Here is a 26,360-nt window from a genome sequence, read left to right as displayed (position 1 = left end):
ACCTTTGGTGGTTAACGACAGACGTGAAGCAGCTGAGGCGCCTCGGCCCGCCCGTGACGGGCAGGATCTGCCCGCGCAGGGGCTGCGCTCGGGGCTTGGCCTCTCTGCTGCTCCCCACAGGCACAGAGGAACTGTCGCTGCTGGGACGCAGAGCACAGCAGGGCTCAGACAGCTCCGCCAGCGCCCCGAGCCCCGCGGAGCCTGCTCGGCACAGGCTGTCTCTCGCAGGTTGCCTCTCCCCAAGGCGCGCTCCGAGCAGCGATGCTTTGGGCAGGCAGAGAGCAGAGAAGCACCGAGCCAGAGGCGGCGCAGGGAGGCTGCGCACAGCAGCTCAGCCTCTGCTCCCCGCAGCGCAGAGCAGCAGCAGAGGTGAGAGGAACCTGAGCGAGGGCAGAACGAGGGGAGCGGAGCAGCGGAGCAGGGCAGAAACGGCCTCTGGCTGCGCAGCTGCGGCGCAGAGGTGAGGGCAGAGCTGGGCGCAGTGTGCGCGGCCACTGCTGCTGCCCGCGGGCAGGAGCCATGGCGGGGCGGGGCCCTGCTCCTCCTGCGGCGCTGATTGGCTGCGGCTGCCCGGCTGGGGGCGGGACTTCCGCTCCGGCCCGCGCTCCGCTCCCGCCCCTGGCGCACGTGGCTGCGGCAGCGGCAGAGCAGAGATCTGCACCGCAGGCTCTGAGCTCCCCAGGCCGGCAGGTGCCTGCCGGGGCCGGCGCTCGGCACCGTCCTGTGCGCGGAGCTCTGCCTCGGCCTCCGCTCTGCGCCCCCCGCGTGTGCCAGGTGGGGAGAGGGCAGCGGTGGGGCTGAGGGGGAGCGGAGCCCCCGGGGGCCGAGGGTCGTGTGCTGGGTCCGGGAGGGGCGTGTGGGGCTCCGGGGCCAGGTGCGTGGGGTTGGGGTGCGGAGGGTGCGTGGGGTGCGTGTGGGTGCGCTGGGTGGGTGCAGGTTTGTGCGGCAGCAGTGGGTGGGTGTGGGGCAGGCTGTGTGCGGCTATGGTGTGGGTGAGGGGCGTGAGGGTGGGAGTGGGCAGCGCTGGGGCTGTGAGAGGCTGTGTGCGGGTGTGGGGGGTGTGAGTGTGGGGAGCTGCGTGGGGCCGCGGGCAGGCCGTGGGGAGCTGTGTGGGTGTGTGGCGCTGGGGGCGGTGTGGGAGCTGTGCGGGTGGGGTGCGGGTGGGGCCGGCAGAGGTGTGCAGGGTGGGGGTGTGCGGTGCCGTGGGAGGGCTGTGTGCGGCTATGTGGGCGCGGGTGGGGCCGGTGAGGGGTGGGCGTGTGGGGGGCTCCTGGTGCCGCTTTACTGCCAGGCACAGGGGGAGAGCCCAGGCCTGTCCGTGGCTTTGGTGGGGGTGTCAGGCGTGGGTGCTGTGGCTGTGGCGAGCCCGAGCTTGGGAGCGCCTGGGGCCGGTGGCAGCTGTGGGGCAGTTTGGCTGTGCTGGGGCTGGTGGCATCAGAGCCCTCGCGTGGGGGTCTGCTGTGCCCACTCCTTCATCGGTGCTGACTCTGCAAGTCTTTTCTACGCTTTTGAAGCATTTTGAGCGGAGTTGAAGTCTTACAGAGCCTAATACCATAGAAGAGAGAAGGGTTTGGGTTTGGAAGAGACCTCCAGTGCTCATCCAGCCCAAGCCCTGCAGTGAGCAGGGAGATCCTCCACTGGCTCCTGCAGCCATAACCTTAATCGTTCTCTATCATTAGGGCTGGGGTTAGTAGGAGCTGCTGTTGGCATAGTGCCCATCTGTGTGATGGGTACAGCAGAGGCTCTGCCCTCAAGCCCATGGTGCTTGTGTGGGGTAAATAACCCACTGCAGACATGCACAGAGAACAGAAGCAGACCTGTGAGTGCTGTGGTGCCTAGGGGGTAGGGGAGCTTAACGAGGAGTGGTTTAAGGTAGTTCCTGTGGTCGAATTTCCAACGACAGCCTTTTGAGTCAGAGACCGTGGAGAAAGGCCAGGCAGGAGCTGCTGTGCTCTATTTGATGCTGTTCCTAGGGGGTTGGCAGCTGCATCTAATCCATGGCTGCCCTGTGGGGTGGTTGGGTTGGTGTCAGCAGCAGCTGCAGGGTGTGAGTGGTTGCTGAGCCTTCGGGGTTCCTTTGTGGCTTTGGTGTTGTTTGTGGTTAATCTGGGGGCAGTGTTTGTGAGTTTTGTCTCTTGCGTATCTGTGGTGGTGGATCCTGTTCCAGAGGCTTGGGGGCACTGAGGTGTGCTGAGGCATGTTTGGGTGTGGCACTTGTTGGGTGCTGCTTGGTGGCTTTGTGCAGTGTTGGCAGTTTGGGGCTCTGGCTGTTGGTGCTGGGGGAATGTTTTGTGTCTGTCTGGATTTCAGGGGTGTGTCGCTGTTGTATTCGTGCGGGGTTGGGATGCTCTGGGTGGAGGTTGTTGCTAACTCTTTGCTGTGTTAGAATCAGTGCAGGGATTACCCCGAGGGGCGATTGGGGTGGCTCAGTGGGGGTGCTGAGGCAGCTGTGTTGAGGCTGGGTGAGAGTGGGAATTGTGCTGGAGAGCTCTGGGGCTGGGGCAGTGCTGGCAGTGGTGCTGGGATGGCTGCAAGGCTGTGGGGATGTTTTGGGACAGTAAGGGGTGTAAGGAGTTGTCTGCTGTGATGGTGCTGGGGCAGACAGTGATAGGGTTAATGGGGTGAGTGTGGAGGTGCACTTGGATCCTGTTTGTACCAGTGAGGGCTGCTCTCCAAAGGGGTGCTGGGACGTGGCAGCTGTGGAGTTGATGATGTCAGTGGGGGTCAGTTCTGGGGCAGGACCTTTCATTTGGAGGCAAAGGCCTCTCAGGTGATGCACATCATTGTGGTCAGGGCAGTGGCTGAGCTGATTGGGCCACATGGAGCTGTGGTGTGTCACAGGGGTGAGCTCTGGGCAGTGATCTGTGGAACAGAAAACCTCACAGCAGGCAGAGTGTGGTGCAGAAGCTCTGTTTATTGCATACCAGATGTGAGGGGAGAGCTCCCCTAGCTCGCACAGCTGCTCCTGCACAGGTAGGTACTGATGCTACAAACCCATTCCCAGTCAGTCTGTGGGCAGGGTTAGTGCAGTCAGCTCTAAGATCGGTGGGGTTATTACAATCAGTTCTTGGAACTCATCTGCATAATGCCCCTTCCCCTGGCTCCTGCTCACTGCCATCTGCTGCTTGTCTCTTGGGGTCTCTCTGATGAAGGCTCAATGTCTTCCTTGCTTTGTCCTTCTTACCAGGTTTGCTCGTCTGGCACCAGCTGCAGGTCACCTTCCTGGCCAAAGTTACCAATGTCCTCACTTCTGAACACAGGATTCTTCTTCCCATGGGAGAGCTCCTGTGTCTCTGCCTGCTTGCATCACTTTGCTTTGCTTGTGCCTGATTTATGATGCTTTATATGCTTCATGGTTACCTAAGTGACTACATTCCACATCTTCTATCCCCTTTGGCATCAGCAGTCAGAACAGGCAAGGAAGTGTTGTGGGGAAAATGTGAAGTTTTTGTCTGCAAAGGTAACTCCCAAGTGAGCTTTTGCTGCTGTGTGGCAAAGGTTGTGCCCTGTGAATGGGGGGAGTGAGAGGGGGAATGCAGCTGGGGTAGGAAATGGAGCTGCTGTTGAGAGCACATAGTGGAAGTGAGCAACTGCATAGTGTGTGTCATGGAAAGCAGTACCTAGGGAGGAATTGGCTAAACCAGTTCATGTTAGGCCTCCTAAGGTGGGCAAGAAGACAAAGCATAGGGCTCACAGGGGTCTCATTTGCTGGTTCTGCCGTGAAGTGTGGCTGGTGAGCTGCAAACCTTGATTGCTGTGGGGATAGCCGTGGTGATGGTAGCAGGTGTAAGGTGTGCTCAGGTGTCTACATCCATTCCTGCTGCCCACAGCTGCTGGGCTAGGAGCCAGGCACCCACTGGCCAGTATGGCTCAGGCTATTCCTACAGAGCCCAATCACAGAATTAACCAGGCTGGAAGAGATCTCTGGGATCATTGAGTCCAACCTATCACCTAACCCTTGTAATTAACTAACCCATGGAACCGGATGCCTCCTGCAGCCTCCTTTTAAACACCTTCAGGGATGATGACTCCATCACCTCCTTGGGTAGCCCATTCCAATGCCAATCACTCTTTCTGTGAAGAATTTCTTCCCAATGTCCAGCATAAACCTGTTTGAGGCTGTGTCCTGTTCTGTCCCTGGGTGTCTGGGAGAAGAGACCAACCCCCACCTGGTTACAACCTCCTTTCAGATAGTTTTAGAGAGCAATGAGGTCTCCCCTGAGCCTTCTCCAGGCTGCACATGCCCAGCTCCCTCAGCCTCTCCTCACAGGGCTGTGCTCCAGGTCCCTCACCAGGTTGTTTCCTAGCAGGGCAGGACATTGCTGTGTGGTGGTGATGCTGCAGCCTGGTAGAATGAGAATGGAAACTTCTGGGTGAGCAAAGCAGCAGAAGAGCTGTTGGGACAGGATTGGGTCACCTCCTCTGGCCAGTCACAGAATGTGGTGTTCTTGGTTTGGTCTGTAAGCAATATGACAGTGCCTTGGTGAGGGCTGGGAGCCAGAGTAGAAGTTGGGTGGCAGCAACAAGGTCAGGTCATAGAATAAGGAATTTGGCATTGTGGGGTGGCTGCGGTGTTATGTTGGTAACTGCTGCAAGGAAGTTACTTGCTCCTAGAGTGGATGATGCACCTGCTGGGAGTGGTGAGAAACTGCCTGCAGCTACTGAGGCTGCTGCTGAGCCAGAGTACCTGTGAGAAGGTGGCACAAAGAAATGGGCAAGTCAAGGGCTGTGACTGCTCAAGAGATACTGTTCACTGAGTGCTATACAGTGCAGGACACAGCACAGGGCACACAGGAGGTTTCCCCTCCCCAGTGCAAGCTTTACAGACTTCATACACAGTTAGCTACTGCAGACTTCCTGCTGGTTCCTGTTCCTTTGCATTTGGCTCCTCTTAGCCACACCTGGCAGTGGCTTTTGGGAGTGGGCTGGGAGGGCTGCCTCTTAGTTGCATTTTTCCTCTCCACCTCTGCTCTTTTTTTTGTTCTCCTCACATCTGCAGGCACATCTGCTCTGTTCCTGGCCTCTTCTCCTGTTATCTGTACATCGCCTTAGAGAAGCATCGCAGAGGTTTACCTTCATCTAAACATGACATTGCTGTGTTGAAGTAAACAGGCCTCAAGCTTTTAATTCATCCTGTCCCTCAAGCTCTGCAGCTTCCATTAGTTCATGTAGTTCCTGTCACTCTGACTTCCACGCATCGGTTGGATAAGTAAATGTACAATTATTCTAAACAGATCAATGGAGAAAGTCTCCTGCAAGGGCAGTAGAAGGTTTCTGCTGTATCTGCTCCTGCTTCTATGGTGCAGGAGGGCAGAAGGAGTAGTAAAGATGGGGGTAGGAATCAAAGGTTATTGTTTACACAGGGGAATGCTGTGTCTGGGGTGCCTGTTGTGTGTGATACAGGCCAGTTCCCAAGTCCTCCACTCATAATAGGCATAAAGAAGATGGTCAGGAATTCCTGTGCAGTGATTTGGTCATCTCCTAGCAGGGGGCCTGCTTGGCCTAGCTCTGCAGGGATGAGTAGGCTGAGAGCTGTGCCAGCTCAGGCACCCAATGTAAAGTGCTGGTATCTTTGTGCTTGGCAGAGAATAATGATCTACTGATGAGGTCATAGCTGAGGGCCTTAGGCTGTAGTCCTTTTCCCAGAGGTTTAATTCCTCTTCTGGTTGGTCCTGCAGTGAACTTCCTGTTGAGTTGCAGGCTCCTCAGTGTCCATTGAGAGTGTGCCAGGGCTTAGGTTAGGTGGAAGCCTGTTAGGTTTGGGCATCCAGCTGTGAAGTGAAGTTTTGTGGGATTGAAGCCTGCCTGTCTAGGTTGAGTTGGGTTTAGATTCAGGCCCTGGCTTAATGAACATGTCTGGGTTGCATTCAGGTGATGCAGAGTTGTGTCCTGTGTGTCTTAAAAGAAACTGAGAGGGTTTAGCTCTTGTTTAAGGCCTCAGAGGCCTTCAGTTTAGGACTGTCCTAAGCTTCTTGATAGTGGTCAGGAGGAAAATGTGGGGCAGCCCAGACTTGGGCAGGGGTGAGCTGCAGATCTGGTGCTGGAGTAGATGATGTGTTCTTCTCATGGCAATGAAGAGACTGCTGGCAGAGAGGTTGGGGCTACTGCAGCATCCATGAGGTGCTGCTGCATACCCAGGTCCTGTGCCAGGGGACTGCATGATTACAAGTACATGGGGATGGGCTTGTGTGAGACCTCTGCCACTTGAGAAGAAAAAAGCATCCTCAAGGCTCAAGAACAGGAAAGCAAAGCAAAGCTCAGCATTAATTCTCATTACACTTATTTGAACTGAAGGGACCCGTCAGGAGGGCTGGAGTGGGACTTTGCCTACGGGTATCTAGCAACAGGACAAGGGGGAAAGGTTTAAGCTGAGGGAGAGTAGCTTTAGATTGGATCTTGTGAAGCTCTTCAGCATGAGGGTGTTGAGACCCTGGGATAGGCTGCCCCGGGAGGTTGTGGATGCCTCCTGCCTGGGGGTGTTCAGGGCCAGGCTGGCTGAGGCCTTGAGCAGCCGAGTCTAGTTGAGAGACATCCTTGCCCATAGCAGGGAGGTTGGAGTAGATGATCTCTAAGGTTCCTTCCAGCCTGAGCCATTCTGTGATTCTGTCTGGCTCTGATGTGTGCTGCTCATCAGCTTCTAAGTTCCACAGGGTCTCTTCCTCTTGTGTTTTTCTTTCTGCTCTTGCCCAAGAAGATCAGTGTCACTGGTTACCTGTAAGAAGCAGTTCAGACCTCATTTAGCCACTCAGGCAAGTCTCATTTTATAGGGCAATTGGTTGTGCTGCCTTCACATGGATAGGATCCTGCAGCCATTCAACGTGACTTTACCAGGCATGTATCACCTTCAGTACTTGGTGTGCTGCAGGCTGTGGCTTTGGTAAACAGCCAGGCCTTGGCTTTGCCCAATTCCTTTTGCAGATTTCAGTCTTCCTGCTAGGTGCTCCTGAGTCAGTCTGACAGGATGGCTTGATACAGTTAGAATTAGAGTATCTGTTATTAGTCTGTGAATAATGTGGTGGTGGAAGTGTGCACCATGAGGGGATGACTCCAGTTACTGATTCCAGCATCAGTTCTCCTGCTCTTATTTGCTTAGGCTTTGTTATGAAAGTATTAAATTAGGAATAAGGCAGACATCACAATAAAATTATTAATTATTATTTGTTAATATAAAATATTGAAGTAGCTTATCCACAGGATCGTTGTGCAAGATATTTACAGGAGATGTGCAGTGCTCAGGGCAGTACTGAACAACTGTAAACAATTTTAGCAAAACTTTGAAAATGTAAACCAAGGATGTAAACTGGGAGGACTGTCCCGTGGCGCAGTGTGCTGCTTGCCCTCTAGGGGAACCTTAGTGCCAACTGACAACAGCCACAAGGTCCAAAGCAGAGTTAAGCAGAGAAACTTTTACAGAGAGGCTTTATAGAAAATGTTTACTCACAGGTTTAGTATTTCTGGAATCTTTCCAGGCCTGTGCTTACAGTGCCAAGACTGCAGGTTAAACACAAAGCAAAGTGGTGCTGGCCGGATGCTGGCTCCCGCTGGAGTTTCTCCTGGTTCCCAAGGTGCTGTCACCTCTCTTGGCTGCCCTGAGGCTCTAGGTATGGAGTGGGCACTGGAAGCAGCTTATGGCTCTGGCGTGGAAGGTAGTTTTAGGGGAATTGTGGGGAAAACACGTGAGGCTAACTTGTAAAGATCAAGTGATTTATTGCTCAGACACGGAGACCCCCCTCCCGAAACTCGATCACCCACCTGAGTTCTTTTGATATGAGGCTGCAGAGTAACATTTCAGAAAATGGCAAATAAAGAGAGTCTGTGATTCTAGAGTTTTCTGAGTCTCTGAAGTTGTTCAGTCTTCAGGTAAAAGAGTCCATTGCTCTACTCACTGTTAGGCAGTTCAGTTCAGCTGGATTCGAAGCTTTGGGCGGTGTCCCTTCCTCTGTCAGGATCGGGCCCAAGCGGGCGGTTCATCCGCTGCGGCCTTTGTATTCGAGCAGGCCGATCTGGAGCAGGAGCCAGGCAGGCAGGCGAGCGAGCGGAGCAGAGCAGGCAAAAGGTTCCCGATCCAGGCAGGCACACTGTTTTATAATGTTCCTAAGGAGCTGTGCCCGAGCACTGCAGGTAATTTTATGTTATTTTTACAGATTGGTACAAAGTTATAATCAACCTGCACAATTGGAGAACCTTACCAAAACAGTTTCTAAGACCACCCAGAGTTCAGCCCACCACAGGTGGTCATCATGCATGAGAACCAAGGCTGACAGTTGGAAAAACAATGGCCAATGTTTATCTTTTATCTTCACTAGGGAGGCAACTTCTCATGGGACTGGAAGATTGTTTTGGCTTTACAATGCTTTTGGCTTACAGTGTGAGACACTGCAATATTCTCGGCAAAGGCCTGCTAGGAGCCTTTGCTATCCTCCATGACAGGCTCACAAGGCTGCAGCTGCCTGCTTGCAGCAGTATAGCTCTATGGGGGCACCAGGCTCACCTGGGCTTGCCCCTTCCTGCCTGGTCTGGGCAGCTATTTGCCTGCCAGCAGAGTTCCTGATGAAGTGCCAGACTGGTATGGTTCTGGCCAGTGTGCAGCAATGACTTCTTTGCCTATTGGTGCTGTGCCAGGCACTTGTGCTTTGAGCCAGCAGTGCGCAGGTAGCAAAGAAAGTAAATGGCATCCTGTCTGGGATTAGAAATGCTGTGTCCAGCAGGGATAGGGAGTTGATTGTCTTCTTGTACTCAGCTCTGGTGAGGCCACACCTCGAGTGTTGTGTTCAGTTATGGGCACCTCAATACAAGAAGGATGTGGAGGTGCTGGAGCCAGTGCAGATGAGGGCAAGGGAACTGTGAAGGGCCTGGAAGATAGATCTTATGAAGAGCAACTGAGGGAGCTGGGAATGGTTAGTTTGAAGGAGAGGCTGACAGGAGACCTCATCACTGTCTACAGCTACCTGAAAGGAGGTTGTGGAGAGGATGCTGCTGGTCTTTTCTCACAGGTAAATAGTGATAGAACAAGAGGGAAAGGCTTCAAGCTGCCACTGGGTAGGTTTAGACTGGACATTAGTGTCAAAAAAAGACAACAAGAAAGTTAGAGGAAAAAGGGGTTAGGTGGATTAGAGAGTTAAAGGCAGAGTCAGCCACAGAGACCAGACTGTCAGAAAGAAAGTCACAGCCAGAAGGGAGAGCAGAGCAGTGTGTGAGAAGTGCCTGTCTTAGCTATATTTTGAGTAGTTGCATTTCTCAGCAGAAAACTGAGAGATATAGATTACTGTTTTGTTCTCACAGTGTGATGGTTTGGGTGTTACCTGCCCACACACACTTTGGAATATCACCCAGACTAGACTCGGCAGCTCTGGAAATTGAATGAAGGTTTATATTTACAGCTTAGCACAATATAGAAGCAGATATTTACAATCTATACAGCTATATGCAAGTTAAAAAGTAATGCAGAAACACAACAGCCCTCCCAGAAACCTGAGTCCCCAGGAGGGGCTCCCAACCACCCTTCCACCTTCCTCCCACCCCTCTACCTTACCCAAGACTTTGCCTTACATTCAAGGTAGTTTGGAGGGTCGGCCAGGGGGGTTAGGAAGCAGAAGAATTAGTCAGGCAGGTTGGAGAGGGAAGTTCATGCAGCCCCAGACAGAGAGCAAGTCCCTTATCTATGTTTGTGCTCTTGTTCATATGCATATCAGCAAACCTCTGAGTGAAGTAGACATCACCATTGTTTCCTTTTCACAGACTATCATCTTAATTCTTTTCACCAAAACATTCTAGCTAGGCTCAAACTAGCACAGACAGCTAAGAATTTAATTTCTCTCAGTAAATATTAGCCTCAAACCAGCACAATTAGGAAACATTTTTCCCCAGCAAGAGTGGTCAGGCACTGGAATGGGCTGCCCAGGGAGGTGGCTGAGTCACCAACCCTGGATGTGCTTAGAAGTTGTTTGGATGTGGTGCTTGAGGATATGGTTGAAAGGTAAACTTTGTAGAGTAGAGATAAGGTTTGGGCTTGATGCTCCTGAGGATCTCTTCCAACCACAATGCTTCTGTGCTTCTGGGTAAACTGAGGCATGGCAGAATTCCAGGCAGATGAGGCACAAAGCATCAAGGCACCATGTCTGCAGCTTTGACTTGCTTGTGTCATTTGCCCCAGACTTGATTTCGCCATAGACAACAGAGGGAAATAAAAGCTGTCAGCCAGTGGAATGCAAGTGACCCAAATTTGGTGGGAGGCAGGAGCCTGCCCCAAGGTGAGCATCCACCAGGTGCCTGCTCCTTGTTTGACACAAAGATGTAAACACAAGCAAGACCTTGTTATTCAGACTCCCTGGCTCTAGGTCTTTTGTCCCTTTCTTGCATTCCCTGGACTCCACAAGGGGGAGTGGGGGATTATGGCCTGGACAGACCAGGATGTATTTGGTTTGTTTGGATTTCAGGACATATTTTTGGGACTGACTTAGGGCCCTTTGGCCCTTCCATCACAGGTTTTCATTGTTACTTCACCTTTCCCTTGGGCAAAGGTCTTTGCAGCACCTGCTGAACTTTTCTAGTGCCTTTACTAAGTCTGCAGCATGTTTCAGTTAGAGCCTTTAAGAGTTCTGAAGGGATGTTGATGGTTTCTAGGGCAGTTTGAAACCATTTCTGAAGAGTGTCCAATGTAGAAGTAAGCCTAGAAAGTGACTGGAATCTCTTCAGAATTGGTTGTTAAGAGCTCTTAGGGACTTGTCAGAGATTTTTGTGATATGTCAAGAGCTTTTGCACATTTTAAAAGTGATTTATTGACATTTGAAGATGCTTTGAGGCGTTTCAAAGACACTCTGATAAATTTTCAGTCATAGCTGAAGAGTTATGCGAGCCCAAAATCTCCTGAAAATCTCCCCAACAATCTTAAAGCCCAGAGCTTACTGTGCCATTGGTGTTTGTATGAACCAAAAGGTTTGAAAGGATTTTAATCAGTTTTTAGGGCTGTTTCACAGCTTTAAGGAGATGCTGTTGATTTTTCATGCAGTTCCAAGCAATTTGCTTTGAAGAGTTTTGAATTATTTTAATGGCTTATGAAGAAATTCTGATGATTATAGGTGTTTGTTTTTAAGAGATTTGAGGGGGAAAAGCCTCCTGATGAGCACATGAGCCTAGAGACTAAAATCTCTTAGGAATTAGATTTTAGGAGCTTTTAAGAGATTTTTATGAAATTCTAGGGATTTTGGACAAGTTTGGAAGGTATTTTGGTGATTCCTTTCAGTTGCTTTTAAGCCTTCTTAAGCATTTTGGAAGGAATTTGAACGCAAATGGTTGGGTGGGAAGCTCTGCCTGCACATGAGCACATAGAGAAGGCCACTGCAGACTCATTCTTCTCCTTGTCCTCATTATTTTTGTTCTTGTACTCTTCTGCCTCCTCCTTGTCCTCCTTCTCTTCCTCTCCCTCAAGGCTGCACCTGAGCTCCTCTGACTTATTCTCAGGATATTCTTCTCTGGGCTCTTATCCAGGGTCCTCAGTGAAGCCATGCTGGGGCTTTAGACCAACCTTGGGACCTTGTTGAGGTCCTGGGGACTCTTGGGGGACACAGAGTGAGTGCACATGGTTGAGGATTGTGTTGAGTCTGCACTTCTTCAGCCCTTCCATCATCAGCAGCCCTGCCTGGCTGCTGTGCTCATGCTGCTGGCCTTGGGAGCTGTTCCCAGCAAAACCTGGCTCTGCAGCATGGTCCTGGGCAGTGTGAACCATCCCTTGCAGGTTAGTCTTCTCCTCTGATCCTTTTGCTTCTCTTTGGCAGGATCTGTGTCCTTCTCTCTCCATCAGCTGGTCTGGGTTGGGGAAAAGCAGAGTTTGCAGATCTGCCCCTTAGAGCAGCCCAGCAGGTAAAGAACCCAGACTGAGACAACAGCAGGACCCCACCCATTGCGGATCCACGGTGCACCTCCTAACCTCCTCCAGACCCTCCTGCCCACATTTCACCCCTCTGTGGGCTCTGAGGGACATCAGCTGTGATGGGTATCTGGAGTCCCCAAAAGGCAGGTGGGAGTTGGTTGTGTGCCAGGAAGTGATGGTTAGGATTGAGATGTGGAGGGTGGGCAGGAGAGGGCTGGAGATGGTTTGGTCTTCGTGGATCACTGCTGCCACTTTTATTGTCTAAGTCAGGAGAGATTGAAGGACAAGGCCTGGGCCAGGAACCACCCTGCCAGAGCTGCAAGGTTTGGGACAGGGCAGTTGAGGTCACTTCATAAGTATGGGAATGTCTCAGCACCTCCAGCACAGTAGCCTGGTGCTGCGATGAAGGGACAGGGCAATGACTTGATGCAAGCCAAAATTCCACTTTATTAGCAAAACAGGCAGGTATATATTGTCTCAGAAAGGCTGGCCTGTTAATCACTGATTAGAATCACAGTAAGAAAGTTAGTAACTACTACATGATTGGCTAACACTCTGCTCAGGCCAAAGACGCTGTTTCTACTTTCTTCGTTACTTTCCCTGCTCCTTGATGTATGTTGCTATGCAACTATCTGAGCAGTCCTGACTGCAGGATCCTACTTCTCTTTCTCTTCTGAGGTCTGTCTGACCCACACGTTCCATGCCCAAGGTCTATGCTGTATTTGTTTTGTCTCGGGCAACTGTTCCTTACTAACAGGCCATTCCCCTATTCCTGCATCCCCCTTTTTGTTGTACAGAGGAGAACCTAACAGTAGCACAACCAATCGTTCATTAAATACACTGCAAAATGCATAGTAGCAATATAGGTAGCAAGAGTATTATAAGCAATACAGAACAAAGCATTTTTACATACTACAAATAAATGAAATAAGTCCTCATCCCACAAAAAGGTTTATAAAAAATAGATTCTAAAGAGTGACCATAACTAAACAAAGCAATTCTAATTCAGTGACATTAAAGTAATCCAAACATTCGTTTTTGAAAACAGAAAGAAACTAACACCTAATCCACCCTCCCATATTCCCAAGATCCCAATAACTGCAACTTTCATCCTGGAGTCAAGGCTGTTGCTTTGTCCTTGTTCATCTGATCTTCTTGAGTTGATCCTTTATAAGGACGAACATCTTTTGCTGGTATCCACCTAGGCCCTGACTTTGTGAAGAGACAAGCATATCCTTTTCCCCGTGTTATTAAAGGATAAGGACCTTTGACTTGCCACAATGAAGGGACGGGGCAATGGCTTGATGCAAGCCAAAAATCCCCTTTATTAGAAAAATAGGCAGGTATATATTGTATCAGAAGGGCTAGCATGTTACTCACTGATTGGATAGAATTACAGTAAAAGTTAGTAACTACTACATGATTGGCTGATACTCTGCTCAGGCCGAAGACGCTGTTTCTACTTTCTTCTCTGCTCCTTGATATAAGTTGCTGTGCAACTATCTGAGCAGTCCTGACCGCAGGATCTTACTTATCTTACTCTTCTGAGGTCTGTCTGACCCACACATTACATGCCCAAGGTCTATACTGTGTTTTGTTTCGTCTTGGGCAGCTGTTCCCTGCTAACAGGCCATTCCCCGATTCCTACATCTCCCCCTTTTTGTTGTACAGAGGAGAACCTAACAGTAGCACAACCAATCATTCATTAAATACACAACAAAATACATAGTAGCAGTAGAAGTAGCAAGAATATTATAAGCAATACATAACAAAGCATTTTTAAATTCTAAAAAGTGACCATAACTAAACAAAGCAATTCTAATTCAGTGACATTAACTAAACTAACAACTAATCCAACCTCCCATATTCCCAAGATCACAATAACTGCAACTTTCATCCCAGAGTCAAAGATATTACTTTGTCCTTGTCCGTCTGATCTTCTTGAATCGATCCCTTGTAAGGACGAACATATTTTGCTGGTATCCATCTAGGACCTGACTCTGTGGAAACACAAGCATATCCTTTTCCCCATGTTATTAAAGGATAAGGACCTTTGACTTTACCTGATTCTAAATCACGAATTAAAACTGGTGGCTTTTCCTGAAGCTCAAAAAGGCGATTATTTGCAAAATGTCGCATTATTGGTGGGATATCATCTGTGCTTGTGCAATTCAAACAGTTGTAAACATAAAGAGCCTTTTGTAATCTTTCTTCAGGTGTCACTGAAATCCCTCCTCCCCCTTTTTGTTTCTGCAAAAGAGATTTCAAAGTCTGATGTGCTCTCTCAATGATAGATTGCCCTGTAGGGGAGTGTGGAATCCCAGTGACATGCCGAATTCCCCATGCTGAAAAAAAGCTTTGCAAGAATTGAGAAATATAGGCAGGGCCATTATCAGTTTTAATAGCTCAAGGCACTCCTAACATGGCAAAGGCTCTAAGAAAATGCTTTTTTGCATCCTTTGCTTTTTCTTCTTTGTGACAGGAGGCAGATAATGCTCCAGAAAAGGTATCAATAGAAGAATGTACATATTTAAACAATCCAAAATCTGGAACATGAGTCACATCTGGTTGCCAGATTTCTAAGCTGTTTAATCCACGAGGGTTAACACCTTCGCTACCTGTAGGTACAATGGTACGTTGGCAATCTGGGCAGGATGCAATGATATCTGCTGCTTGTTGAGCAGACAATTCAAATTGCCTTCTTAAGCCTTTTGCATTTTGATGGAAAAACATGTGACTGAGCTTGGCCTGAGCCATTCGATCAGGTAAAGTCAAAACTGGTAAAGTTAGTAAATCTGCTTGACGATTCCCTTCTGCAACAAATCCTGGGAGGTCAGTATGAGATCTAATGTGCATAATGAAAAATGAATGTTGTCTGTTATTTAAAAGAAAAATCAATTTCTGCAGCAAATCAAAAAGGTGAGGATTGGAAACATCTTTAAGTGCAGCAGCTTCAGCATGCATAACAATCCCTGCCACATAGGCAGAATCAGTGACTAAATTGAAAGGCTTATCATGATGTGATTGAAACACACGTGTTACTGCTGCTAGTTCCACTGTTTGAGGAGAACCTGGACATAAAGAAACTTCTGAATTCCAACATTGCATATTAACATCCCACCAAACTATTGCTGACTTTTGTGATGTTCCTGACCCATCTGTAAAAAAGGTAATTGCATCTAGTGGTTGAAAGCTTCTCTTAGGTTCCTCTGCCAGAGCGAAAGATAAATGAAACAATTTGTGGGGCAGAGGGTGATTTGAAAACTGACCCACATACCCCTGGACTGCCACTTGAAATGGTAAAGAATTCTGCATCAGCCAGATAAAATAAGCATCTGTGAGCGGGGTGTAAATGACTGAAAATTGTTTGTCCGTTAGGGTAGCTACCCTATTCCTGGCTTTCATGATAATATGAGCAAACATTTCTGGCTGGGAATAAATAGTTTTTGAAGGCTGATGGGGCAAAAAGACCCACTCAAGAAGTAGCAATGGATCTTTCAGGCTCAAATCCCATTGAAAGGTGAGACCCAAAGGTTTAACATCATCCCACAGAATTATCAGAAACAGTGGCAGGTCAGGGTCCCAACGATGAGCCTGTCGTGATTGTATGGCTTCACAGATTTTTTTGAATGGCTTTCTTTGCTTCTGGAGTCAAAGAACGGGGGGCAGACAAATGAATGTCACCTTTTAGAAGTTCAAATAGTGGGGCCAAATCAGAGTTAGAAATACCCAGAAGAGGCCGTAGCCAATTTATAGAACCTAGTAGTTTTTGAATATCATGCAAATTGCTCACTTGAGTTTGCAGCTGAACCTTCTGAGGTGTTATTGTTTGAGCTCTTATTTTCCATCCCAGGTATTGCCAAGGTTCAAATCTCTGTATCTTTTCTTTACAGATACAAAGACAGGCTTTTTCAATGGCTGCACAAACCTCCTGTACCACCCGTTCCATGTCAAATGGATCTTTGGCAGCAATAAGCAAATCATCCATGTAATGATACAGCAATACCTGAGGAAATTGCTCACGTACTGGAGACAATGCTTTAGCCACATACCATTGACAAACTGTGGTGCTGTTCTTCATCCCCTGTGGTAATACAGTCCATTGATAACGCTTTAAAGGTGCTCTCATATTAACACTTGGGATGGAAAAGGCAAACCGAGGAGCATCTTCAGGGTGAAGAGGAATGCTAAAAAAGCAATCTTTCAAAAATCTATGACAGTTAAAGCCCAATTTTTAGAAATCATTGTGGGAGAGGGGAGCCCTGGTTGCAATGCTCCCATGGATTCCATAGCATCATTAATTTTTCTTAAATTGTGAAGCAAACGCCATTTGCCAGATCGTTTTTGAATCACAAAACCAGGAGTATTCCAGGGGCTAAGAGAAGGTACTATGTGCCCTTGCTCTGGCTGCTCCTGTGCTAACTGTTCCAAGGCACGAAGCTTTTTCCTCAGAGAGGGGCCACTGATCTGCCCATATAGGAATTTGTATTTTCCAAGATAATTTTGGGGTATCAAGCCCATCAGCAGCCCTCTCTAAAAATGTGTTTCCAGTGTGAGGCCCCATTGCGACAGGACATCTCTCCCCCACAGGACCATAGGTACCGGCAACACAAAAGGTTTAACAGTTGCAATCCTTCCCTCAGGCCCAACAATCTGTATAAATTCCACACTCTGCTGACTTTTCCCCACACCCCCTATTCCTGCCAGTGGCTGTAAGATTTTTGCCAGTGGCCATACCGGGGGCCATTTGGCCAAAGAAATAACAGTGACATCAGCACCAGTATCAATAATGCCATTTAAAACAACCTGCTGGTCTGCCTTTTTCATTATGCATTTTTGTATAAGTCTTTCATTAGACACTTACTGAGTCCAATAGACCTCTGGAAGTCCTGTTGAACCGAAAGCTCCTTCACGTTTCTTCACTGTTTGAGGATTAAATGGATCCCTAGGAAGTAAAAGCAACTGAGCTATACGGCTATTTTTTGCAACCATACAAGGAGGGAGTGGTGTCCAAACCATGGTTTTCACTTCCTTTGCATCACTGTCAATAACTCCTGGTAATACAAAAAGACCAGTCAGGGTAGTTGACGATCTTCCCAAAATCAAAGCCGTTGTATTTTTTGGCAGAGGTCCCTGAAAGTTGGTGTCTAATAATTGAACTGAAGAATCGAGTAAAGTCACTGCGTGTTTGGTTTCCAAGTCCAGTCCTGCACTGCCTGTTGTGGCTCGTTGCAAGCCGCAGATTGGCGTTCGGAGAGCTGCTGTGCCGGCTGTACCATTTGTGTCGGAGCGCGGCGCCAATCCGCGCTCTTCTGCCAGTTGCCCTGAAGTGGCTTCCCTTGTTTACTGTGTTTAGAGTGGCACTGAGTTGCATAATGGCGACCTTTCTGGCACCGGGGGCATATTGATATAGGCTTATTCACTTGCCCCTTTTGAGCGTAACAGTTCTTCCTAATGTGACCTGGCTTCCCGCAGCCAGAACAAACAGTCGCCCTCCCCCCTGTGTTCACAGCAGCAAAAGCAGCTGCCATAGTCTTGCATTTAAAATTGGACATCCCGAAGCGATTGCAAGCTTCCATCATCTCAACCAGGGAGGGTTTTGGATTTGGTAATGATTTCAGCAACTTCTTACAGTCCACACTGGCATTTTCAATTGCTAATTGTTGAAGTAAAATCTCCCTGGCTTCCTCGTTTTCAACCTGCTTTCCAAGAGCTTCCTGCAGTCTTGCTATGAAGTCCATAAATGACTCCTTTGGTCCTTGCATAATAGTTGTAAAAGCCTTTTGGGGTTTACAGGTGTCTGGAATCCTAAGGAGCGCTCACTTAGCAGCCTCCTTAGTGGCGTCCAGAGCTTCTCTCGGACAATCTCTCACCTGAGCAACGGGATCGGCTAACGGCCCCATGCCCATCAGATGATCCATAGTTAAGGCTTGCAGGGCTGGATTATTCCCCGCTGCAAACCTTTGTAAAACAGTTTCTAAACTCTGACGCCATCCCGACTCCCAAAGCATGTATTGAGAAGAGTTTAAAAGCAATTTGGCTATTGTCTTCAAATCATAAGGTGTTAAAACATAACTTTCATAAATGGACTCAAGCAATCCCGCAAAATAATGTCGACCCAGTCCATTGTCAGCAGCAACATGGCACAGCTCTTTGGTAACTGAAAAGCTGAGAGCTTCCCACTGGGGGTTGCTGCCATGCCCTGGATAGATCACCGGTGCTGCGATAAAACAGGCTAATGCTGTGGCAGGCCGGGGCAGAATCGTGATACACCCTGCCATGTCAGCATCCCCTTCATCTAAAGCTCGTTGCTTAATTGATGCCCACACCACACGGGGATCATGACCATCCAGTAGATACAGGTCTGGTTCCTCTTCAGGCTCGAAGGGATCTAACTCAAAAGGATCTTCACTAAGTGATTTTGATTGCGAAGTTCCCACAGTGGGCTTAAATCGCACTCATGGCTTAGGCACCGGTAGGGTAGGCAAGTCGTTAGCATCAAAAGGCAGGGGAGGGGCAGAGGGTTGAGTCGAAGCATTCTTCTGCATTCCCTTCTTCTTTAAGTCTAAGGGATTAAATGCTCTCCCCGACTTCCCCTCCTGTTCTTTAACAGCCTCAAACACCTTTCGCCACGGTGCAAGCAAGCACTGTGCTTCTAAATCACCATTTGTAGAAAGATCCCACAAACAGACCCCTACTTTGTCCCATAGTTCCGACTCAAAAACCGTAATTTCTGTAGTGTCAGGGAATTTATCCCTGACCCATCTCATAAGTAATTCCAGCTCATAACCAGATATCTCTTTCTTATGTTCATATACAAATTCTTTCATGAGCTTATAGACGTCCCTTTCTTCATGTGAGATTTGATTCCCCATGTTTAAGTTCCTCCAAGCTCACCTACCAATCTCGAGAAGGTGATGAAGTGCAGGCCTGCAATCTGCTTCCTTTCAGCAGCTTTCAGCTCGTGGCTGTCGTCCTCATATCCCAGATGATAAGCACCGATATCACATCGGGGTCACCGTTTGCCGCAATGAAGGGACAGGGCAACGACTTGATGCAAGCCAAAATTCCACTTTATTAGAAAAACAGGCAGGTATATATTGTCTCCGAAAGGCTGGCATGTTAATCACTGATTGGTTAGAACTACAGTAAAAAAGTTAGTATCTACTACATGATTGGCTAACATACTCTGCTCAGACCAAAGACGCTGTTTCTACTTTCTTCATTGCTTTCTCTGCTTCTTGATATATGTTGCTATGCAACTATCTGAGCAGTCCTGACCACAGGATCCTACTTATCTTTCTCTTCTGAGGTCTGTCTGACCCACACATTGCATGCCCAAGGTCTATACTGTATTTGTTTCATCTCGGGCAACTGTTCCTTGCTAACAAACCATTTCCCTATTCCTGGTGATGTCTGCTTCGCTCACAGTCTTGCTGAGAAGTATAGGAACAAGGAATAAAAGCATTAGATAACACACTCGGCACAACACTCTCGCTCGGGCTGCTGGCTGAGCTACATCTCTCTAACCTCGCCCTCCATTTTGGACTAAACCACTTTGCTTCTTAACCTCTTGGCCAAACCTCCGTTCTTCCTTCGGACTGGGGTAAGGTTGAGAGGGGTAGGGGGAAGGTGAAGGGGTGGTTGAGAACCCCTCCTGGGGACTCAGATTTCTGGGAAGGGAGTTGTGTTTCTGTATTACCTTTTGCCTTGTATATTTCTGTCTATAACTGTATATACTGTAAATATCTGCTTGTATATTGTGCCAGCTGTAAATAAATAGCTTCATTCATATTTCCAGAGCCGACTGAGTCTAGTCTGGGTGATTTCTAAAGTGTGGGGAACACCCAAACCATCACATCTTTTTATTTGGCACTCCAGTGTGGGACAAATTCATTTTCAGTGACTGTTAATTAACTCTGGGAATCAGAATGAAGCTAATGAAGTTATTTTACTTAGTGGGGGCTACTGTTTGGCCTATTTTCAGTTTTCTTATTTGTAATTGGATCAAAGCCCAAATTGATTATTTTTTGGTCAATATAATTTTTAAGAAGATCAAAGCTAAACTCACATCCATTTTTTGGAGCTGGGGGGATTTCATCCTTGGCTATGTTGGATTTAATGCCACTGAATCTTTTACCTGTAATGTCACAGGGATATTCACCAGTAACATTACAGGAAGTGTGTGATGGTTTGGGGGTTACCCCGCCCCCCCACACTTTTGAATTTGCCCCAGCTAACTCAGACGGACCCTGGGAATATAGATGAAGCAATTTATTTACAGCTAGCAGAATTTACAAGCAGCTATTTACAATATATACAGTTATATACAATTATATACAGAAATATACAAAGGATAAACAATACAGAAGCACAACTCCCCTCCCAGAAACCTGAGTCCCCAGGAGGGGCTTTCAAACCACCCCAACACCTCCCCCGGCCCTCTCAACCTTACCCCAGTTCTCAGGAAGAAGAGAGGTGCGGCCAAGAGGTTAGGGAGCAGGGTTAGAAAGCAGTGATGTTAGAAAGATGTGTCTCGGTCTAAGGCAAAAGCAAGAGTGAGAGACAAAATGGAGAAAGTTTACTTCTTCTTCCCAGAGCTCTCAGCGTAACTGTGAGAGAAGTTGACATCAATTGTTTTCATTTCACTGCCTGTTATCTAGTTCTGTTACCAAAACATTCTAGCTTGCTTCAAACTAGCACAAAATGGAAGTAGTACTTCTGCTTTATCTACTGCCCTCATGAGAGTTATCTTACCTAAAAGTCAGGCAGATCCTTGTTCAGAATTTTGTTCACATCATACTGTGGCATTTCTGTTGAGTGTGATTTTAGGTCTTGTAATTTTGATTTTCATATTAATTCTGGCATTATGTAAGAAAAATCTGAGTGTGATGCCTGTAAGAACTAAGAAGCTGTCTCTGTCGCAGATGAAAGATAAACAATGTACCAGCGTAAACCAAAACAAAGATAACTCAGGGGCACAGCAAGGATCAACCATTACACCTCCTCCTCCCCGAGATTCTGGGAAAGCTGCCAATGTTCTAACTGGGAATGATAACATGGCAGATTGGCAGGATTCCCAGGAACACAGGTAACTACTCCAAGCCAAGATGTTCCCTCAACTAACAACACTAATTCAGCCAGTTCAAATCCCAAGGCAGCAGGCGAGGACTCTACCTCTAAGGCAGATTTGAACTCACAGGCCTCAGGTCAGACCCCCAATGATTCAAACCCTCCAGTAGACTCGTCAAAGTCTGTCGCTGTGCAGCATGCCCTTTTGGTGCCTGCTAAGGCGAAAGCTAAGGCACAACATTTGACAAAGTGTGATTCAAAAGAGGATGTAAGAGAGGGGACCTCTGGTGAGCAAGAGGAGGAAGAGGAGACATAGAGTCTTCAGGATTTGGTGAACATGCTCAGATCCCACTACTCCGATGAGAGGAGAGCTGTGAGGTTGGCTGCCAAGAAAGAGGATGGTTCCAATGAGTTTAAGAGTGCTCTTAGGAAAGTTCTGTTTCTAGGCCAGGGACAACCAGATCAAGGAGAAGGATGACATCCAGGAATCCAATGATCCCCTCAGAGAGGTCAGGGAAGTTAGAAAGGAATACTCAAGGGAATCAGGTGAATCAATCCTAAGCTGGCTGGTGAGATGTCGTACTATTGGTGCCAGTGCCCTGCAGGTAGGAGACAAGTCTGCCAAGCAGCTAGGACCACTCACCAAGGAGAGTGGAGTGGACAAATACCTGGCAAGTCCTCTTGGTAGGGTTAGCTTGTGGACATGCCTCCTGTTGGCTGTGGCTATGAGATATCCTTCCCGAGATGATCTGCCATGGGCTGCCAAGAAGTGGAACACCGTTGAGCAGGGAATTAAGCTTCTGAAGGAGTTTGCTGTGAAGGAAGTGCTTTATGGAGATCATGGCACACATGAGCCTGATGACATTCCTCTTGGAACAGGTCTCATGAAGAAGCTTATTAAGCTTGCTCCTTCGTCCTATGCTGACATCTTGGCCAGCAAGTTCCTATCAAGGAGTAATAATGGAAGGTCTTTCACTGTTGGTGAATTCACTGACCAGCTCAGGCAGGTAGAGGACAGCTTGGCACATTCTGCCATCGTCTCTGCCATACAAACTATGACTACAGAGATAAAGGGGATGAAAGATGGCATTGAGAATGGTGTTAGGAATAGCATGAAAGAACTGAAGTAGGACGTTAAAACCTCCATTGCCAATCTGGTAAGAGATGCCATCCCTGCATCATCTGAATGGGTGCATATTTCTGTCATCAGGAACAGACGCCCACCTCCTGCAAGGCAATTCCAGCCCAGGAGGAGACAAATTCCACCCAGACATCAGCAATCATGTGCGTCACTGTGGATACTTCTGCGTGACACATATGGTGAGAACATGAACAAGTGGGATGGTCAACCTACTTCAGCTCTTTCAAAGAGAGTCAGGGAACTGCAGAGTGGCAGAAACAGAGGCAACAATGCCAGGAAAGTAGGTGTCACTTCTTCAGCTCCCCAGAGCAACTGTAATTGTTCCAACAATTGCAATTCCTCTCACAACAACACCAATCATTGTGCACACTCCACATGCCATGTTCAGCATTAGAGATGCCCTGCCTCCAGCCAGGAGGAGGAAAGGGATAGTGGAGAGAACCGAATCTATTGGAATGTATTCATTAGGTGGCCTGGCAGTTCAAGAGTTCGGAAATACAGGGCTGTAGTTGACACAGGAGCTCAGTGTACTTTGTTGCCATCCAATTGCAAAGGGACAGAGTCCATTTCTATCTTTGGAATCACTGGTGGATCTCAAGAGTTAACTAAGTTGCAGGCTGAGATCAGTTTAACTGGTAAAGAGTGGAAGACACATACTATTGTAACTGGTCCTGATGCACCTTGCATTCTGGGAATTGACTTTTTGAGACAAGGTTGTTTCAAAGATCGTAAGGGTCACAAATGGGCTTTTGAAATAGCATCTGTAGAGATTGAGGATGATAAATTGAAATTGTCCATTAGACCTGAACTTTCTGATGAATCTGCAGTTGTGGGACATCATGACAGAGGATCTGGAAGTGCCAATTGCAACTCAAACTGTTCATCATATGCAGTACAGAACTAACCGTGACTCTTTGTTGCCCATTCATCAGCTGATTCGTCAACTGGAGGATCAGGCTGTTATCGAGAAAGCTCATTCACCTTTCAACAGTCCCATCTGGCCTGTGCGTAAACCTAACGGCGACTGGAGACTGACAGTTGATTTTCGTGCCCTCGACGAGGTGACTCCACCCATGAGCGCAGCTGTGCCAGACATGCTGAACTTGTAATATTCATTAGTGTAAATACTGTTTTAGATTGGATCACTTCTCAGCAATACTCTGAGTGAAGTAGACGGGGGTGGATTGTGCTAGTTTGAAGCTAGCTAGAATGTTTTGGTGAGAAGAAGTGGATTACAGGCTGTAAAAGGAAAACAATGGTGATGTCTACTTCCCTCAGAGTCTTGCTATGAAATATGGGAACAAGAAATGAAAACATTGGATAACACTTTTGCCATTTTTCTGTCACTCTCTCTTGGGCTGCTGGCTGAGCTGCATCTCTCTAACACACCCTCCACCCACCTTTGCTTCTTAACCTCTTGGCTAAACCTCTATTCTTCCTTGGGACTGGGGTAAGGTTGTGAGGGGTAGGGGGAAGTGTAGGGGTGGTTGAGATCCCCTCCTGGGGACTCAGGTTTCTGGGAGGGGAGTTGTGTTTCTGTATGACCTTTTACCTTATATATTTCTGTCTATGACTGTATATACTGTAAATATCTGCTTGTATATTGTGCTAGCTGTAAATAAATAGCTTAACTCACATTTCCAGAGCTGACTGAGTCTAGTCTGGGTGATTTCTAAAAGTGTGGGGGTGCAGGGAACACCCAAACCATCACACCTTTGCATTGTGTTTAAATGTGATTCGGGGAGGTTTTATTGCCCTTTTTGCCTGTACCATGTGCCATCCACATTTGACCGCAGTCATTAGGACCCTTGGGAAAGAGATAAGCAGGGAAAGACGGAGGGGTGGACTGCCCAGCTGTGGCTGCAGCTGCAAGGATGCTCAGACTGACCCTGACTTCTTGATCGTAAGTGGCTCGGCAGACCACAGTGTGGTAGTCCCTGCCTCAAGTGCAGCTCCGGCCCAGGTCCTACCCTGAGCTCTGCCCTGGGCTCAACCTCCACAGACAGAAATCTCTGATGCTCTCTCTCTTGCCCCTGTGGCTACCTGCACAACTAATTTACAAAAGATGAGCCCTTTCCCAGACAGGGATCCAACAGAAGGAAACTCTGCAGGAACCAGCACCCCCCAGCAACATGCACCAGATGGGAATGGATCTGATAGTGAGGTCATAGTTATCACATCTCTGCCCAGGAAAGATATCAGGCAAATGTGACAGGAGCATGCCAGAGCCAATGGGCAATCTCTTTTAGCCTGGCTCTTGAGCTGCTGGGATGGAGGAGCAGAAACCATGGATTTAGATCAGAGGGAAGCTAAGCAGCTGGGGTCCTTGTCAAGGGATGGGGGTGTGGATAAAGAGCTGGGGAGGCTGGATGGCACCCGCACACTTTGGGCGAGACTCCTCACATCTGTGAGACACAGATACCCCTCCAAGGATGACATGATCTTCCATCCCCTTAAGTGGGCTAACATGGAACAAGGAATCATGTACCTGAGGCAAATGCCTACACAAGAGATAATCTGTAGAGATTGCCTACTGCCTCTGGATGCAGAGGATGTCCCTGTGAAGCAGCTCTCTTAAAGAAATTGACCCAGTGTGCCCCTTCCACATACACACACACACTGGGAGGGCTGCTGTTGGGCAGAAATACAATTTTCCAACTGTCTGGGAATTTGTTAATGACCTGAGGCAGTTTGAAGACAGTGTCTCCAGAAGGGCATTGATATCAGCTGTGGAAACCCTTATCTAGGGTGAATTTCTCTGTGTGATGTAACTAGAGGATTTTCAGATTTTCCTTCTCTCTCCTTTTCTCCTCTCTCTCCTCTCCCTCCCCCTTTTTTAATATTTTTTGTTGTTTTTACATGATCCTTATCCTATAGAGCTATCTTGATATATATAAAAAAAATATATCCCATAATATCCCTATATCCTAAATATCCTATATCCTATAATATTCCTATTATAAACTCTTAGCCTTAGTTATATTATCACAGTATCACAGTATCATCAGGGTTGGAAGAGACCTCACAGATCATCAAGTCCAACCCTTTACCACAGGGCTTAAGGCTAGACCATGGCACCAAGTGCCACGTCCAACCTTGCCTTGAAGTGCCCCAGGGACGGCGACTCAACCACCTCCCCAGGCAGTCCATTCCAGTGTCCAATGACTCTCTCAGTGAAGAACTTTCTCCTCACCTCCAGCCTAAATCTCCCCTGGCGCAGCCTGAGGCTGTGTCCTCTCGTTCTGGCGCTGGCCACCTGAGAGAAGAGAGCAACCTCCTCCTGGCCACAACCACCCTTCAGGTAGTTGTAGACAGCAATAAGGTCACCCCTGAGCCTCCTCTTCTCCAGGCTAACCAATCCCAGCTCCCTCAGCCTCTCCTCGTAGGGCTTGTGCTCAAGGCCTCTCACCAGCCTCGTCGCCCTTCTCTGGACACGCTCAAGTATCTCAACATCCCTTTTAAACTGGGGGGCCCAGAACTGAACACAATACTCAAGATGTGGTCTAACCAGTGCAGAGTACAGGGGCAGAATGACCTCCCTGCTCCTGCTGACCACACCATTCCTGATGCAGGCCAGGATGCCACTGGCTCTCTTGGCCACCTGGGCACACTGCTGGCTCATGTTCAGGTGGGTATCAATCAGTACCCCCAGATCCCTCTCTGTCTGGCCGCTCTCCAGCCACTCCGACCCCAGCCTGTATCTCTGCATGGGGTTGTTGTGGCCAAAGTGCAGCATCCTGCACTTGGAGCTATTGAACCCCATCCCATTGGACTCTGCCCATCTGTCCAGGCGGTCAAGGTCCCTGAACATCCTCAGATCCCCTATCAACTAAAAACTCTATTAACTAAAATAAAAGTTAAAAACTTTGAATCATTACTGAGAAAAAATAGAAAATGAAGAAGATATTACTGTGGGAAACTTTGTAGGAGCTGTTGCTTTACAGTCAATATGTAAGCGACTTGAACACAGCGGGTAGGGATGCTGTGTTGTACAGCTATGTAGAGGAAACAAAGTAATAAATAAGTCACAGATGTATCTCAGAGTTAGCTGTATCCTGCTCTGCTTGAGTTGTCCGCTGACTCATCAAGGACAGCGCCTCCCTAGCTGGTTGTATTGAGTGCTGCCTTTGTTTATTCAGTGTGCCTTTGTATGTGGCCTTTGTAATCTACTAACAACTATGCTTTAACCACAAAATATGTAGCAATGTGTAGCATGGACCAATTAGAAATCGACATGTAATCCTGTAACAGTATAAAAGCCTTCTGATTTATGCATTA

General features: G+C 48.1%; 1 protein-coding gene across 1 annotated transcript; it reads left to right on the top strand.

Moving 5' to 3' along the window:
• Positions 1 to 283: 283 nt before the first annotated feature.
• Positions 284 to 23,732, top strand: LOC135174204 (uncharacterized). Its single transcript, XM_064141436.1, has 2 exons — positions 284 to 774; positions 23,015 to 23,732. The coding sequence occupies exons 1-2, from the start codon at positions 520 to 522 to the stop codon at positions 23,189 to 23,191; spliced, it is 432 nt and encodes a 143-aa protein (XP_063997506.1). The 5' UTR covers positions 284 to 519; the 3' UTR covers positions 23,192 to 23,732.
• The last annotated feature ends 2,628 nt before the right edge of the window (positions 23,733 to 26,360 follow it).

Source organism: Pogoniulus pusillus, unplaced genomic scaffold (genome assembly GCF_015220805.1).
Source record: "Pogoniulus pusillus isolate bPogPus1 unplaced genomic scaffold, bPogPus1.pri scaffold_50_arrow_ctg1, whole genome shotgun sequence".
NCBI classification, from domain to species: Eukaryota; Metazoa; Chordata; class Aves; order Piciformes; family Lybiidae; genus Pogoniulus; species Pogoniulus pusillus.
This window is presented reverse-complemented; position numbering and strand designations above follow the sequence as displayed.